Source organism: Trichoderma gamsii (genome assembly GCF_001481775.2).
Source record: "Trichoderma gamsii strain T6085 chromosome Unknown Scaffold_34.2, whole genome shotgun sequence".
Taxonomy (NCBI): Eukaryota; Fungi; Ascomycota; class Sordariomycetes; order Hypocreales; family Hypocreaceae; genus Trichoderma; species Trichoderma gamsii.
The window spans coordinates 1-14022 of record NW_020171371.1 but is presented as its reverse complement, the minus strand read 5'-3'; the positions used below and the strand labels follow the sequence as shown (position 1 = coordinate 14022).

Sequence of the window (14022 nt, the reverse complement as noted above, 5' to 3'; positions counted from 1 at the left end):
ATTAGAAGGAAGCGTCAACAAGGACAGATCGATTGGGCGAGCCAGGAGGCAATAAAAAGAGGTCAAGATGCGGGGCACTCAAGCTCCGAAGCAGAACCACCGAGCACAGAGCCGATGCCTCAGCAGTCTTTGTGAAATGGACGAGTGAGAGGGAGCGCGGAGGATGAAGCCAAGATGGAGATCAAAGGTTCGGAGTCGGAGAGAGGAAGAGAAGGCTGGAAGCGAAGCAGCTCGGACGAAGTGGGGACGCAGAGACGCCTTTGCTTTACCGGTTTGAGCAGCGCCTGTAATAGTGAGCGTAATTAGTGCCTCTTCGCCGCCGCAGCCTTCTGTAACGTGCGCTGCGCAAAAAAAAAAGTAGACCCACGCCGAAGGACCTGGAGTCAAGATTTGGACAGCGAGAAAAGAAGGTCCTTGGCAGGAGAACGGCCGTGACATCACATGACATACGAACTGCATTTTATTGCTTGAGGATGCCATCCCTTCCAAATGATACAGTATATAGCGTTGCCTCTTCATTGGATGATATGATAGAGAAAGCTACAAATTGTATTTAATCATTAATAGCTCGTGCAGGCATAAAAGCATCATCTTGGTAGCCATTTGGATGCTTCAGGTACTTCGCCTGAGGGGAACGAGACAAGCTGCGGAAGCTGTAGCTGTAGAAGCTACCCCTCCAAGTCGCATCTCCAATTAACAGGGTAAGCTCAGCTCTCAGCAAATGGGCACGGCGATGCGCCTGTATTCGATGAAAGTGGACAAAATGCTCAATTAAAGAATTCTTGATTAACTTTTACATATTCAATTAATTCCTTGATATCAACTATCACGCCTTAAAGCCCTTTTACCTTAGACAGTGCACCTATGCCTTTACAGCCTCAGCAGCCTTTGCCGCTTCAGCACTCTTCCTCGACCTCGCCCCCAAAACCGCCTTTCCCACCGAACTGTCATTCCCCTTGCCCAGCTCCTGCGTGATCCAAGCCCCAATATCCGTCACCGCATCCAAATCAACCCCCGTCTCCATCCCCAACGTCTCCATAAAGTAGACCATATTCTCCGTCGCGACATTGCCCGTCGCGCCAGGGCTGTAAGGACATCCTCCCAGCCCGCCCACGCTGCTGTCAAACGTCCGGATGCCGTGCTCCAGCGACACGGCCGTGTTGACCAGCGCCTGGCCGTAGGTATCGTGGAAGTGCATCGCCACGTCCTCAGTGCGGATGCCCGCCGAGGCCATGCACTTGAGCAGCGCGCTCGTCCGCGGCGCGGTGCCCATGCCGGTGGTGTCGCCGAGCGAGATCTCGTCCGCGCCGGACTCGAGCAGGTCGGTGGCGATTTCGGCTACCTTGTGAGGGTCGACGTCGAAACCCTCAAAGGGGCAGCCCAGGACGACGGAGATGTAAGCTCGAACGCGGAGTCCCAGGGCCTTGGAGTCCTGGATGACGGCCTTGAAGCGCTCCAGCGATGTCTTGATGTCGCAGTTGAGGTTCTTTTGCGAAAAAGACTCTGTAGCAGCCGCAAAGACGGCCACTTCCACTGCCGGCTTCGTAACATCAGGATCCAGTAGCGTAGCAAATCTTCCCGGGTTCTGCTTAAGCAGCTTCTCTGCATTCTGCAAGCCCTTTATATTCGGTGCGAGGAAAGAGTAGGTAATCGGAACGGGAGCCTCAATCTTCTGCTGTAAAATATGCTCCAAGATCTCGTCCGAGTTTGCCATCTGCATTACTTGAAATCAGCCTTCTTCTTCTTCATTAGTCGAAGGTGCGTTCCCTTACTTGAGGCACCCATTTCGGCGCAACAAAGGAACCAGCCTCGATGCTCGTCAACCCCGTCTTCGCCAACCGCTCAATCAACTCAATCTTGGTCGCCAGCGAAATGGCCTTCTTCTCGTTCTGCAGTCCGTCTCGCGCGCCGACCTCAACTATCCTGACTCGATTGTCGGATGACGTCTGTGCTCGGCTGGCCGTAGCGAATCCTCTGTGCACGTACAGCGGTGCTGAGCGCCTGCACGCCCGGCAAATGGACGAACGAAGGAGAGACATGATGAATTATGATGTTTAGATGAAAGAAGTTTGATTGAGAGAGGCAAAAATTCGCCAAATTCTTGTGGCTAAGGAGGTATTGCTATACAGTTTTGGAGCAGCCGTTGATTTAGTCCGCAGTGGGCGGCGGTTGTCGCGTAGTATCGGCCCGTGGCACCACCCCCGGACGGCTATTGCAGCCGGGGAGACGCCCCTCCGCAATCCTCGGCTTAAAAGGCAGCGCCTATTCAAAGAGGACGCACCAGTGCAATTTTCGGACCGCGGACTAAGTAAACACCTTGATACAATCTTGCCAAGCAATGTAAAGTTATAAAATTCTACTATTACAAGGCTTTGGTAATATAGGTAGAGACCATGTTTGCAACGCCATATCATATTGGGACTGTCTACCTACCTACTAGTAGGCAGGTATTAAAGTTGTACAGGGCAATATCACGACAGTACTTGGGCAAACTTGGTAGATTATTAACCGTCTCTTATACACCAATTGTTCGAATAAACTCTTATAGATAACAGCGTCTGTTGGCTTCTTTCCATTTACAGATTTGCTTTTTAACATTAAAAACTGAGGCTCGCGACCTAATTAAGAAAATACACCCCCTGTCCAAGAAGCCACGGGGGCGGGATTAGGTGGTACCGATTTTGACAGTCCATACCCTCAATATCCATGACTCCAACAGCAAAAAGAAAAATCAAACTTAGTACTCAGCCTCCATCTCCTCGTTCTCGAGAGAGTCGGCAGCAACCTCCTCGTAATCACGCTCCAGGGCAGCGAGATCCTCACGGGCCTCGGAGAATTCACCTTCCTCCATACCCTCACCAACGTACCAGTGGACGAAGGCACGCTTGGAGTGCATGAGATCGAACTTGAGGGACAGGGATGACCAGGCCTCGGCGATGGCGGTGGTGTTGGACAGCATGCAGCTACAACAATGTTAGATTAGGGTCAACTTGTACACTTTGACAGGGAAACTTACACAGCACGGTTGACCTTGGCGAGGTCGCCGTTGGGGACGTTCTCGGGAGCCTGGTAGCAGATACCGAGCTTGAAACCAGTGGGGCACCAGTCGACGAACTGGATGGTGCGCTTGGTCTTGAGGGTGGCGACGGCGTTGTGGGCGTCGTTGGGGACGACATCACCACGGTACAGCAGACAGGTGGCCATGTACTTGCCGTTGCGGGGGTCGCACTTGACCATCTGGTTGTTGGGCTCGAAGCAAGACATGGTCATCTCCTGGACGGAGTTGGCCTCGTGGGCGGCCTTGGCAGCAGAGATGACGGGAGCGTAAGCGACCAGAGGGAAGTGAATACGAGGGTAGGGGACCAGGTTGGTCTGGAACTCGTTGAGATCAACGTTGAGAGAACCATCGAAACGCAGGGAAGCGGTGATGGAAGAAACGACTGCATCAATGTTAGCGTGCTTGCTCTTTTCAAATTTCAAATTTCAAATCTCTCAATCGGATCCAACTTACCCTGAGCAATCAGGCGGTTAAGGTTCTCGTAGTTTGGGCGCTCGAGGCCGAGGTTGCGGCGGCAGATGTCGTAAATGGCCTCGTTGTCGACCATGAAGGAGCAGTCGGAGTGCTCCAAAGTAGTGTGGGTGGTCAAGATTGAGTTGTAGGGCTCGACAACAGAGGTGGCAGTCTGGGGAGCAGGGTAGACGCAGAACTCGAGCTTGCTCTTCTTGCCGTAGTCGACGGACAGACGCTCCATCAGGAGAGCTCCGAAACCAGAGCCGGTACCACCACCGAAGGAGTGGAAGACGAGGAAGCCCTGGAGACCAACGCAGTTGTCGGCAACACGTCGGATCTTGTCGAGAACGCCCTCAATCAGCTCCTTGCCGACTGTGTAGTGACCACGGGCGTAGTTGTTGGAAGCATCCTCCTTGCCGGTGATCATCATCTCCGGGTGGAAAAGGTTGCGGTAGGTACCGGTTCGGACCTCGTCGACGACATTGGGCTCCAAGTCGCAGTAGATGGCACGGGGAACGTACTTGCCCTGGCCTGTTGGAAGCGGGTTAGAGGTGATATGTTCCTGACGGCTGGCGAAAACACGGTATTCGTGAACATACCAGTCTCGGAGAAGAAGGTGCTGAAACCCTGATCGGGGTCCTGAGCCTTGCGCTCCTCAGTGAGGTAACCATCGGGCTGTAGAGCAGAGAAAAAGAGACGTTTGTTAGCTTCGTGTTTTTGGTGCGTGTGCGAGAGAATTGTAATCATTGGCTCAAAGGCCGTAGAACGGGGTGGTGATGTACCTGGATACCGTGCTCGAGGCAGTAAAGCTGGAGAGAGAGAAAACGTTAGCCAAGATGCCCAAGAAACAACAACAGAGCACGGTTGCCAATGGCAGAGCAACTCACCTCCCAGCAGGAATTGGCAATCTGGCAACCAGCCTGGCCGACTATCCTCCAAAAGTTAGCATCGTCAGTCAAACTCGTGGCTTTGGGCGCCCACGATGCGGTGAAGCGACGCGTTTGTTTGGTGGGGAGAGGGGGGCCTAAAGGGGCTTCCCCTCGGGTCGAGCTAGCACGCACCGTTGATGCTGATAACCTCACGCATGGTGAATGCTGTTTCTGTGATGTGATGACGGTTGAGACGATGTAGTAGGAATAGGGAATGAGTGCAAGATTGAGCCCGGGGAAAGCAAAAGAAAAAAGGCTTTTATTACGGGGTTCCAGAGGGAAGAGGTGAAAAGGACAGGAGGATGGAGAACTTGCAGCTGGTTCGTAGAAACGAGGTGGGGGGGAAATTTGGACGGACAGGGGGGCAGCACCAGGAAGAGTGCAGAGGAGGAGGGGAGGTTTGTTGACTTTTTTCTGCTGGCCGGGGGTCCAGGCGTGGCTGGAAGAGGTAAGCGCGTCTGCGAGTTGAACCCCCTGGTCGCCTCACCGCTCTAGGCGGGCAGCGGATTATTACAGCAGTATATTGCCGAGATTAGAACTGGCAGAACTGAAGCTATTCTGTGTTCTAACACGGGTGCTCTATCACAAAGAAACAGACAGCGCTGAATTATTGCTAGTTGACACGTAAATGCAAATGTAAACAACGTACGGATAGTAGCTATCGCGAGTGTAAACACTACTGGGCGGCTAATAGGTCACCAAGCAAGCTAACACCAGACAGCTTGGGTGCCACAGCTCAGTACCTGAAGACAGACAGCTCTGTGCCTGTTGGCAAAAGGCACGGCTCAGCAGCGTGGTGCCCAAAAGGGGGTCTAGGGAGGTACTGTGTACATTGGAGTCTGTATGCCGGATGGCCGATGGGTGACATCTGAACAATACAGGTTCAACCACCAGCCAATAGCTAGGTCATATCTAGTGATGAAGAGCCATTGCACTGCTTGGACTGCTCCAACATCTTTACATAGACTCTCAAACACTCATACTAGCATCCATCTGCTCTGCATCGCCATGTGCACCACAGCGTGCACGCGTCTCACTAGTCCAGCCAGCCAGCCGCCACGACTTGCCACCATCGCCGCCTAACCAAAAGCCGGGTAGCGGGCGATCGAATCCAGGAGCTGGCTTGATCAAGCACAGGTACCGTGTACTCTGTACATGCGCGGAGTTAGCCCCTCCCTCGCAGCTGTCCTGAGCAGGGCCCGCTGAGCACCGCTATCGCCTCAATTACCAAGCAGAGCGGGTAGAGAAGAGCGAATGCGACTACGAAGTGCCTTCTGGTATCAGAATCAACATCACTGGGAGGCAACATCTTGTACCATAAGGGAGCTTTCAACAGTATCAATACCAGATACAAATACGACACAAATGAGAGAAATGCAGTCATTTTGTTTTTTTCTTCCACAATCGTACCGTTTGTCTTATCCAACATCCCACATCTCCATCCTGTATCCTCTCCTTTTCCTAGATACTCCTGCTTGGCCAGCCCACTCCCGTCTCGGAACGCTATTGATTAATGCCTGTAGCCATATTACTAACTGCACGCAAACACACAAAGGAAGGCGCCAATATGTGCCGTCATGTCTGCTTCTAAATAAATAGCACCGCATCCACCGGCTTCCCCCTTAGCCTCTCCTCTCCCAATATCGTCACATCCCCCTATAAAGTCTTCTCCCAGTCCTCTGGTTAACTCGCTGAAAGTCCCCCGTCCCTTTACGACCAGGGCCCTCCCGAATCGATGGGTTCGCTCAGACTTGCCAGCACAGCTCTCCACTGTAAATGCGGCCAAGTGCTCTGTGCTGGCCCGGCCATGGACCGTGACAGGGAAGCCCCATAATGTCATTGCTAGCCTCCTGACGCCCCGGCGATCGCTGTGGTGTGTTATTGCGACTACATTGAGCTTGAGACGTGCTATTTCTTGCTCACTATTCATTGCCACTGGTCAAAAATGCTCATAGTACCTATCACTACTAGTGTAAGACCTACAAGTATGAATAGTATCTGTGAAGGAAATGTCTACCAAAAGCAAATCATCCACCCGATAACGTGCGATACATATACCTACTAGGGAAAGGAATTTCCAGAAGCCCATCGGAACGATATTGGGACCAGGATAAGCAGGTCGGCTAGGCCCTTTACGACCCCATGCCATTTGACAGGAAAAGGAGTACATACCCAGATGTCATTGTTCATTTTACCCGGAATTGTGCATCAGCGTAACACCGATTGCACAAAGGAGTTTCCCAGTCCCGTGATGAGTTCGAGATGCTTGGCGAAAAGGCTGAGATAACATCCATGGCTACTCAAGTATTAATTTGGCAGTGATAGTCATCCAAAGCCAACTTTCCCATAACACTAGCTAGCCCGCTTAATCCGCCCTTGCAAGAGTTTGATGCTGCAGCTGAATTAGCAGACTGACAGAGTCTTCGTAAGAAAGCATCGCGGGCCGATTTTAAACTTGACTTTTCTGTCAAAACATTGTGGATTTGGCATTTTCATCGCAAAGAATACTACTGACTTCTTGGGGGAATTGAGCAACATTGTTTTTTAAGCTTCCCTGAGCTGTCGTTGGAATTAGGTTTTATTCTCGAGCTGCATGTCCCAACATGTTGTATAGCTCCAGATAACTCAATGCCATTAGATGTCTCAGTAAAGTATCAGTTATAATTCCAAAATATTATGAAGATAGTTAACGGACTTTCTCGAGAGCTTCATCGCTTTTCGTGATAATCTTGGACTTTTGACCCTTCGTCATAGGGTACCCTGGGTACATACACCACCGCTAGCAACGACGGCCAGCCAATAGCAAGCGCGCGCTGCCGCCACTATCCAGATCTCGTAACCACAGTTTCGCGATCCATCGAATGGCATCTGCACCTCAGCTTGACCATGGCTAGCTAATTGAGCTCTAAATCAACACTCCAATCTCAAAAATCTTCATCTGAACAGCCTCAATTGAGAAAAGCTCATTCATCCTCTCAGACAACGAATTGCAGCTCCGCAAAAAGAATCACAGCACGCCAAAGCAATGCCCTCCCTCAAGCCACCTCAACGCCGCCATCCTCACCATTCCTCCTCCATCCTCCTCCTCCTTCTCCCACTCTTCTCTCTCCTCTCACCAATTCACGCCAACACCGAAAAAGCAATCTTCACTGCCCCTGAACCCATCACGCTATCCAATATCCCTTCAGCACTAGAAGGCCAGAATATTCCCATCCTCGGTCCATCCACCCGTTGGTCTATACGCACCAACCTCACTCGCGTCTTTCCCCTCTCTCAGGAGGAAACAGAAGAAGAAGAGCAAGAGCAAGGATATCCATCATGGCTGCTCCTCGATAATCTCACGCCAGGGCAGCGCTATGAGCTTCGCGTTTGCTGGTCCGCACTTGTAAGTTACCATAAGCCCGTATTATGTACCACACACGCACACACACACACACACACACACACACACATATATATGGCCACCTTCCATCTCCATCTTCATCACAAACTACTTTCATAAAGCAAAATAAAAAGTTTATCATATACTCACATCTTCAAGCAACCAACTACCTTCACCCTAGACACCTACACCCTCTCCACCATCTTCTCAACGCCATCCCTCCTACAATCTCTCACCCAACACACCACAACCTCGACCCAAGAGCAAATCATCGACGAAGAAACAGAAACCCATCAACAAAAATCATCAAACCACTCCCTAACAGCAGCAGATGGCTCTTCCGTCCTTTTATTGCGCGTCCTCGCCGCAGCAGACTACTTCTCGCACCACTCATCGCTTATGAAGGATCCTCCCCCGGTACTGGTCGATCTCATCCTGGACCCATATCTTTACAACGTCTTGCCTCAGTCTTTGGTCCCGACAGTGGGATATATTGTCGTCATTAGCATCGTTTCATGGTTTGCAGCGCGCTGGGTCTCTAGTTCTTTGGTTTATGTTGCCAGCTCTGGCGATAATGATCAGGTAAAGAAGCAGAATTAAGCAGATGAAATGTCTAATAAAAATATTGATGACAATAATAATATTATCTAATAACAAAGAAAATAATAATCAAGATGCTTCCCCTGTATAGTACAAAGACTTTAATCTTGTCTCTCATCAGCCTCCGAGTCCTCGGCAGCAAATTCTTACTCAATTCCACTGTCACATATTAGATAGGTAGTTGACATGCTCGCTTTAAACACATCACAACATGATCTGTCCTATATATGGTTGCCAGCGCGAGGGTTAAAAAAAAAACATGAATATAGAAAACAAGCACCGAATATGCCTCCCTATCTACACAGATGCTACCAAAATTCTACTACTTAGTGCGCCCGTACCATGTGTTATTTTTCATGTCCATCGCTTCTCCTATCACACTGCCACATGCGTACGGGAAATTATAGATCCAACATTCTGTTGGCCAACAAAGGGCGCTAGTCAATCACGGAAAATATTCATTCTCGTTTGAGAACCCCAGTCAATGGATCAGCTCAAAGATGTATGCCTATTCTCAATGCGAGAACAAAGGTAAGGGGCTTCTTAGTAGCCACTGCCGTATCCTCCGTGGCTTGGGTGGCTGCCATGGGGCACAGGAGGAGCGCCGTGTTGGTGAGAAGCACCTGATTGATGAGGAGCACCTGGCTGGTAAGGTTGCTGGCCATACTGCTGCTGACCACTCGGCGTACCATATGATGGGTTGTAACCTCCGCTGCCGGGCGGAGGAGGATATTGCTGGTGTTGTCCGGGCGGAGGAGGATACTGCTGTTGCTGTCCGGGAGGCGGGGGGTATTGTTGGTGCTGGTGCTGTCCCGGAGGAGGAGGGAATTGCGGCGACTGTTGGCCTTGTGGCTGGTATGGCGGATGGCCACCCGGCGTTGTACCGCCGTAATTCTGTTGATGTTGTCCTCCAGGAGGGGCTCCATAGCCTGGCTGGTGTTGTCCTGGTGGAGCTCCATAGTTGGGCTGATGTCCACCATGCTGTCCGCCTGGTGAGGGAGCACCGTAGCCTTGCTGGTGAGAAGGGGAGCCATAAGAGGGCTGCTGCGGTGTATAGCCGCCACCTCCATGCTGTTGTGAGTGCTGGTCGTGCGATCCGCCGTATGGACTGGGAGGCTGATTATGCGAGTATGATTGGTTGCCACCGTATGACTGCTGTCCATAATTTTGGCCGCCAGGTGGTCCTCCAGGAGGAGGTGGAGGGTACGAGTTATTGTGGCCAGAAGGAGGACTCTGGTGAGAGCCCGTGTGCGATGTCGAGGACGTTGCCGCGTGACCAGACCCATGAGTAGACCCTGGAGGATTGTAGGTCGGTGCTGAGCCAGAGTATGCGTTACCGCCCGATCCTGAATTCGAGTAGCCAAAGCTCGAGTTTTGCTGTATGTCGTAAATCATCTCTAGTCAGCATTTCTCTTCCATCATTGCCCCGAGTCCAGCATGTCGGGAAACGTAATGATTTGCTTACACCGTGACTTGGTTTGTCCCCGCCAAATAGGCCACCCACCACACCAGCCAGACCGCTTGAATGTTGCGATCCGCCGCCTGAGGAGCCGCCTTGACCTTGGTGGTAGTTTTGAGACTGTGAAGGTTTGCCAGAGGACGAGAACAAGTTCGACGCCAGCTGTCCAACCAGTTTTCCGGCAATAGAGTCTTTACCACCGCCGCTACCGGAAGATCCTCCGCTGCCCCCATGGGAGCCACCGCCGAGGAACTGAGCAGCTAGGCCGCCCAGGGGGTTTCCACCGCTGCCACCACTACTCGAACTTTTGCCGCCCGTAAGTGCGTTCAAGGCCATAGACTGAAACACAATTAAAAATACTCGTCAGCATGTATGGTCTCAGATACCCTAGCTTTACGTGAAAGAGGGCGGCCAAAGAGATCTGCTTACCCCAAGTCCACGCTCGCCAGCTGGGCCATCAGGCAGGATGGGCTCCATGGTTCCATCCGAGTGCTTTATGGTCTGCGAGCCGTCCGGGTGCGTGATGACCTGAGGCGCGGGTGAGCCGTAAGGATGCTCTGCGCCGGGAATCGGAGTGCCTGTCTGGACAGGATCGGTGGGAATATCCCACTGAGAAACACCAGTGGCCAGCTGGACGTAGTAGTACTTTCTGCTGGAACCATCCCACTGCGCGATCCAACCAGCGGGCAGGCTTGGAGGCGCAAAGGTAGGGCCCTCGGCGCCTGGAGTCGAAGTGCCCGGCATCTTTTGGTTTCGCTGAGCGAGCAAAGTATTTGTTTCTTTCCCCGCCTCGCTTGTACTGCCCAGGTGTGGGTGGTTCGAGAAGTGGCCGTGCGGTCTGGAGAGCCGTTCGCGGGGGAGGGGAGACGATGGTTGTCAGGCTTGCAAGAAGCAAGGGCCCCCCGTTGGAAAGAAAAGGGAAAACGAAGCAAAAAAGAACCAAATTAAGACGAGAGCAAAGAAGCGAAGAGAAGGAGGAAGAGGAGAGAGAAAAGAGAGGGGCGGCGAGACTAGAAAAAGAGAGGAGAGGGAGGGAACGAAAGATGGATGGCGAGTTTGCGATTGTCACCCAGAGACGCTGCTAAGTCAGCTGCAAAGCGTTAGCCGCAGGCCTTTGAAGACTTGGAAGCACAAAATCGACAGGTGGGGTCCGATGAGCGCCTATTTGGCCTGCTGGCGCCGGCCACCTGGAGATTGTTCAACAAAGGCCGGGGATGAAGAGATGGATAAGTAAGAATGGAGACTTTGGTCTGTTCTTGGGGCGATTCGAGCCCAATGAGTCACGCAAGGCGAGCGTTTATCCTGTTTATCCTGGTGTCGGGCATTGTGCGTATATCATGCGTAGCACTCTACATGCCCACTATTACATGTACTGCTAGGCATGGTGCCTGGATACGGCAAATAAGCCACCGCCAGGTAGTCAGGGACATGGATGCGGATGACTATAGAACTCTAAAGAGATTTAGGCTGCTCTGTACAAGAAATGCGCGGAAGAACCTCTGAGCACGCAAGCTGTGAAAGCAATGATCAAAGCAGGCAGTACCTATAGTACTGAGATATTGGGACGTAGTGGTCCGAGAACGGGTTTATTCTTCAGCCTGGTAGCGGGTACCGCTGCTGCCCAATGACCAACCCCCGAGCCTCAAGTACACGCTACTCGGAACCTCTTCCGGCGTCAAGTGCTCTCAGCGGCTCTGCCATTGACGATAATCTCATGAACAACTTGAAGGCACCAGACCTGTAAGCATAGCCCCCAAACCCTCCACCCATTGAGAATCGCCAACGCCGCTCCTTCAGCTGGGTTTGGGTGGCGCAGTGGCCCTGCGGCCCTCGAACAGGCGCCTTTTCCCCCTTATTTTCTTCTTTCTTTGTTATCTGTTGGGTTGTCTGTTAGTATTACCCGAACTCTCTAAACGGCACCAGGTTCATGTTGCCTCTCACGTGATGCTTCCGCTGGCGGCCTCACAGATTCATCAGCAAGCGTGGCTTTGACTCCCTTGTACTCAATCACAGCACGTGCCTTCACTGAGAAAACAGTATCAAGTCAATATGTCTAAAAATCATGGAAATCTTATTTTATGCTTAGCCCTTCAAAGGTCAATAGGTAGTAGGTATCTTGTTTCATCCAATACAGCGTCATGTGTTCCCTCCATTGGATTTCCAAATGCTCATTTTCTCTTTGACCCCAAGCAAGGAAAGAAAGGACAAAAATAACGGGCAAAATAACAGCGTCACTCTTCCAACGGCTGCCAGCAACCGCTATGAAAAGAACGAGAAATGAATGAATGAATGAATGAATGAATGAATGAAATGGTGATTGAATGAGTGAGCAAACTCAAAAGTTGTTCAGCAAAGAAGAAAGTGTACAAGAATGAGAGAATATAGTTGGTGTAGTCATAAGATGGCGCGGCTGCTTGGTTCAGTGGCAGTTGCAATTTCTTTTCTCAACCTATCCGAGGAGACACCCGCTTTCCACGGCGGTGATCAGAGACGAAACGGCGTCTTCGGACAAAGCCTGGGCTGCTTCGCTTCTGGGCCGACACAAAGGTATCGGCCAATCCGGGCTTACATGGATTTCCCAGAGCCACGGGCATAGTGACGGACCAAAGTCCAGCAGCACATCGCTGGTATGCCTGTCCGTCAGGCTGGCAGTTATACTGACCCTCTTTGGAGCACTTTGATCCCGCGGTCGTCGAAGTGTTTGTAGGGGCTGTGCCGTTGGAAAAACCGTAGGGGTTTGAAGGACTGAGAGGACTGGAACTGCTGCTGCCAGCTGTAGGCTGAGGAGGCTGAGGCATGGCAGCCGTCGAAGAGGCTGGCACTGAAGTTTCAACCGAAGATTCAGGAGCTGTTGGTTCTGCCGAGAGCGCAGTGATGAAAACACCACCCGGAGGCTGGGAAATAGAAGCAGAGGTCGGAGCTGCAGCTGGAGCTGACGTTGTAGTAGACTGAGTAACCTCTCTGTCGCTGGTTGCTTTGTTAGTATATAACTACCTATTACTTACGAAGAATGGAGATTAGGTACATTATCTGCATACGGCCATGGGCAGCCGTGGCCAGTCCGAGGGCGACGGCAGCAACAATATTGAAGAATCTCATGATGGCTGGTGGCGGTGGTTGGTTGGGTGATGGTATATGACGAACGAATATTTATTTCAGAATAAGAATGAGTAATAATGATGGCTTGTAGCAGCAGGTACCTGACGGCTGTCGACGGTTTGTTCTGTTTGCAACGGAACGATTCTTTCTTGGAGCAGAGAGAGATATATATGCGTTTATATGCGTATGCAGATTCAAGCCCAGCCCGAATCAATGTGATAATCGAACTTGAGCGACGAAAAGGAAAATATGGAAGAAGAGGAAGCAGGAGTCAAGTATTAATAGATGAAGTCGATTGGGAAAAGTGGAATAAGTGAACAGAGTACTGAGTCGCAAGTCAAAATAGAACAAAAGGTACGGTACATATGGAGTCGAGACGTGGGACTTGCCTTTGTGAGTTTAACATGGGAGAGACCCGGATTTGAACAGCTATGTCAGAGAAAATAAGACCAGAGCTAGAGAAAAAATGGGAGACGTGAAAGGGAAATAGAAATTGAACAACCATAAAGCTGTTAACCTGATAAAAGAAAATCCACGAGACAACCTGCGAACAGCCATCGAGGAGGTGATCCACCTCTCTTTATACACTGCCGTGCATTATTTGTCAACTAACTGAAACAGAGCAAGAGACAAGTCTCATCGATTATCCTGTTCAAACTACATACATACCTACACGCCCCAGGGGCGTTTCTGGACAGAGGCCGGTAAGGCATTACTCCTTTAGTAAGTCCTCTGGAAGCCTTTTGAAGGCGCTTAAAGATTTCCTAAGCCCATGAAAGGCACTAAAAGATGGGAGAAATCATCCAGCACCCCAGTTTCATTGTCCAACGCCCCAGCTATAGCTCAATAAGGCAACCAATCCACACCAATACTAATAAATTACATAACTACTAAACACACTGGAAAAAAGCAGCGGTAGCAGCAGTAGCAGCAGTAGCAGCAGTAGCAGCAGTAGCAGCAGTAGCAGCAGTAGCAGCAGTAGCAGCAGTAGCAGCAGTAGCAGCAGTAGCAGCAGTAGCAGCAGTAGCAGCAGTAGCAGCAG

At 51.1% G+C, this 14022-nt stretch overlaps 6 protein-coding genes across 6 annotated transcripts; 1 reads left to right on the top strand and 5 right to left on the bottom strand.

Moving 5' to 3' along the window:
• Positions 1–862: 862 nt before the first annotated feature.
• On the bottom strand, positions 863–2039 carry TGAM01_v208261 (hypothetical protein; the record flags this gene model as incomplete). Its single annotated transcript, XM_018808149.2, has 2 exons — positions 863–1714; positions 1773–2039. 2 exons carry the CDS (start codon positions 2037–2039, stop codon positions 863–865), a joined length of 1119 nt encoding a protein of 372 aa, XP_018658684.2.
• Positions 2040–2737: 698 nt separating this feature from the next.
• Positions 2738–4597, bottom strand: TGAM01_v208260 (tubulin alpha chain; the record flags this gene model as incomplete). Its single annotated transcript, XM_024550290.1, has 6 exons — positions 2738–2963; positions 3017–3440; positions 3512–4042; positions 4111–4186; positions 4399–4439; positions 4573–4597. The coding sequence occupies 6 exons, from the start codon at positions 4595–4597 to the stop codon at positions 2738–2740; spliced, it is 1323 nt and encodes a 440-aa protein (XP_024404947.1).
• A 2868-nt stretch (positions 4598–7465) lies between these two features.
• Positions 7466–8422, top strand: TGAM01_v208259 (hypothetical protein; the record flags this gene model as incomplete). Its single annotated transcript, XM_018808147.1, has 2 exons — positions 7466–7825; positions 7982–8422. The coding sequence occupies 2 exons, from the start codon at positions 7466–7468 to the stop codon at positions 8420–8422; spliced, it is 801 nt and encodes a 266-aa protein (XP_018658682.1).
• Positions 8423–8965: 543 nt separating this feature from the next.
• TGAM01_v208258 (hypothetical protein) lies at positions 8966–10625 on the bottom strand (the record flags this gene model as incomplete). The annotated part of the gene is made up of 3 exons (XM_018808146.1): positions 8966–9799; positions 9888–10220; positions 10311–10625. 3 exons carry the CDS (start codon positions 10623–10625, stop codon positions 8966–8968), a joined length of 1482 nt encoding a protein of 493 aa, XP_018658681.1.
• Positions 10626–12325: 1700 nt separating this feature from the next.
• TGAM01_v208257 (hypothetical protein) lies at positions 12326–12980 on the bottom strand (the record flags this gene model as incomplete). The annotated part of the gene is made up of 2 exons (XM_018808145.1): positions 12326–12813; positions 12887–12980. 2 exons carry the CDS (start codon positions 12978–12980, stop codon positions 12326–12328), a joined length of 582 nt encoding a protein of 193 aa, XP_018658680.1.
• An 890-nt stretch (positions 12981–13870) lies between these two features.
• On the bottom strand, positions 13871–14022 carry TGAM01_v208256 (hypothetical protein; the record flags this gene model as incomplete). The annotated part of the gene is made up of 1 exon (XM_024550289.1): positions 13871–14022. A coding segment is annotated over one exon (152 nt), but the record flags the coding sequence as incomplete, so codon positions are not given.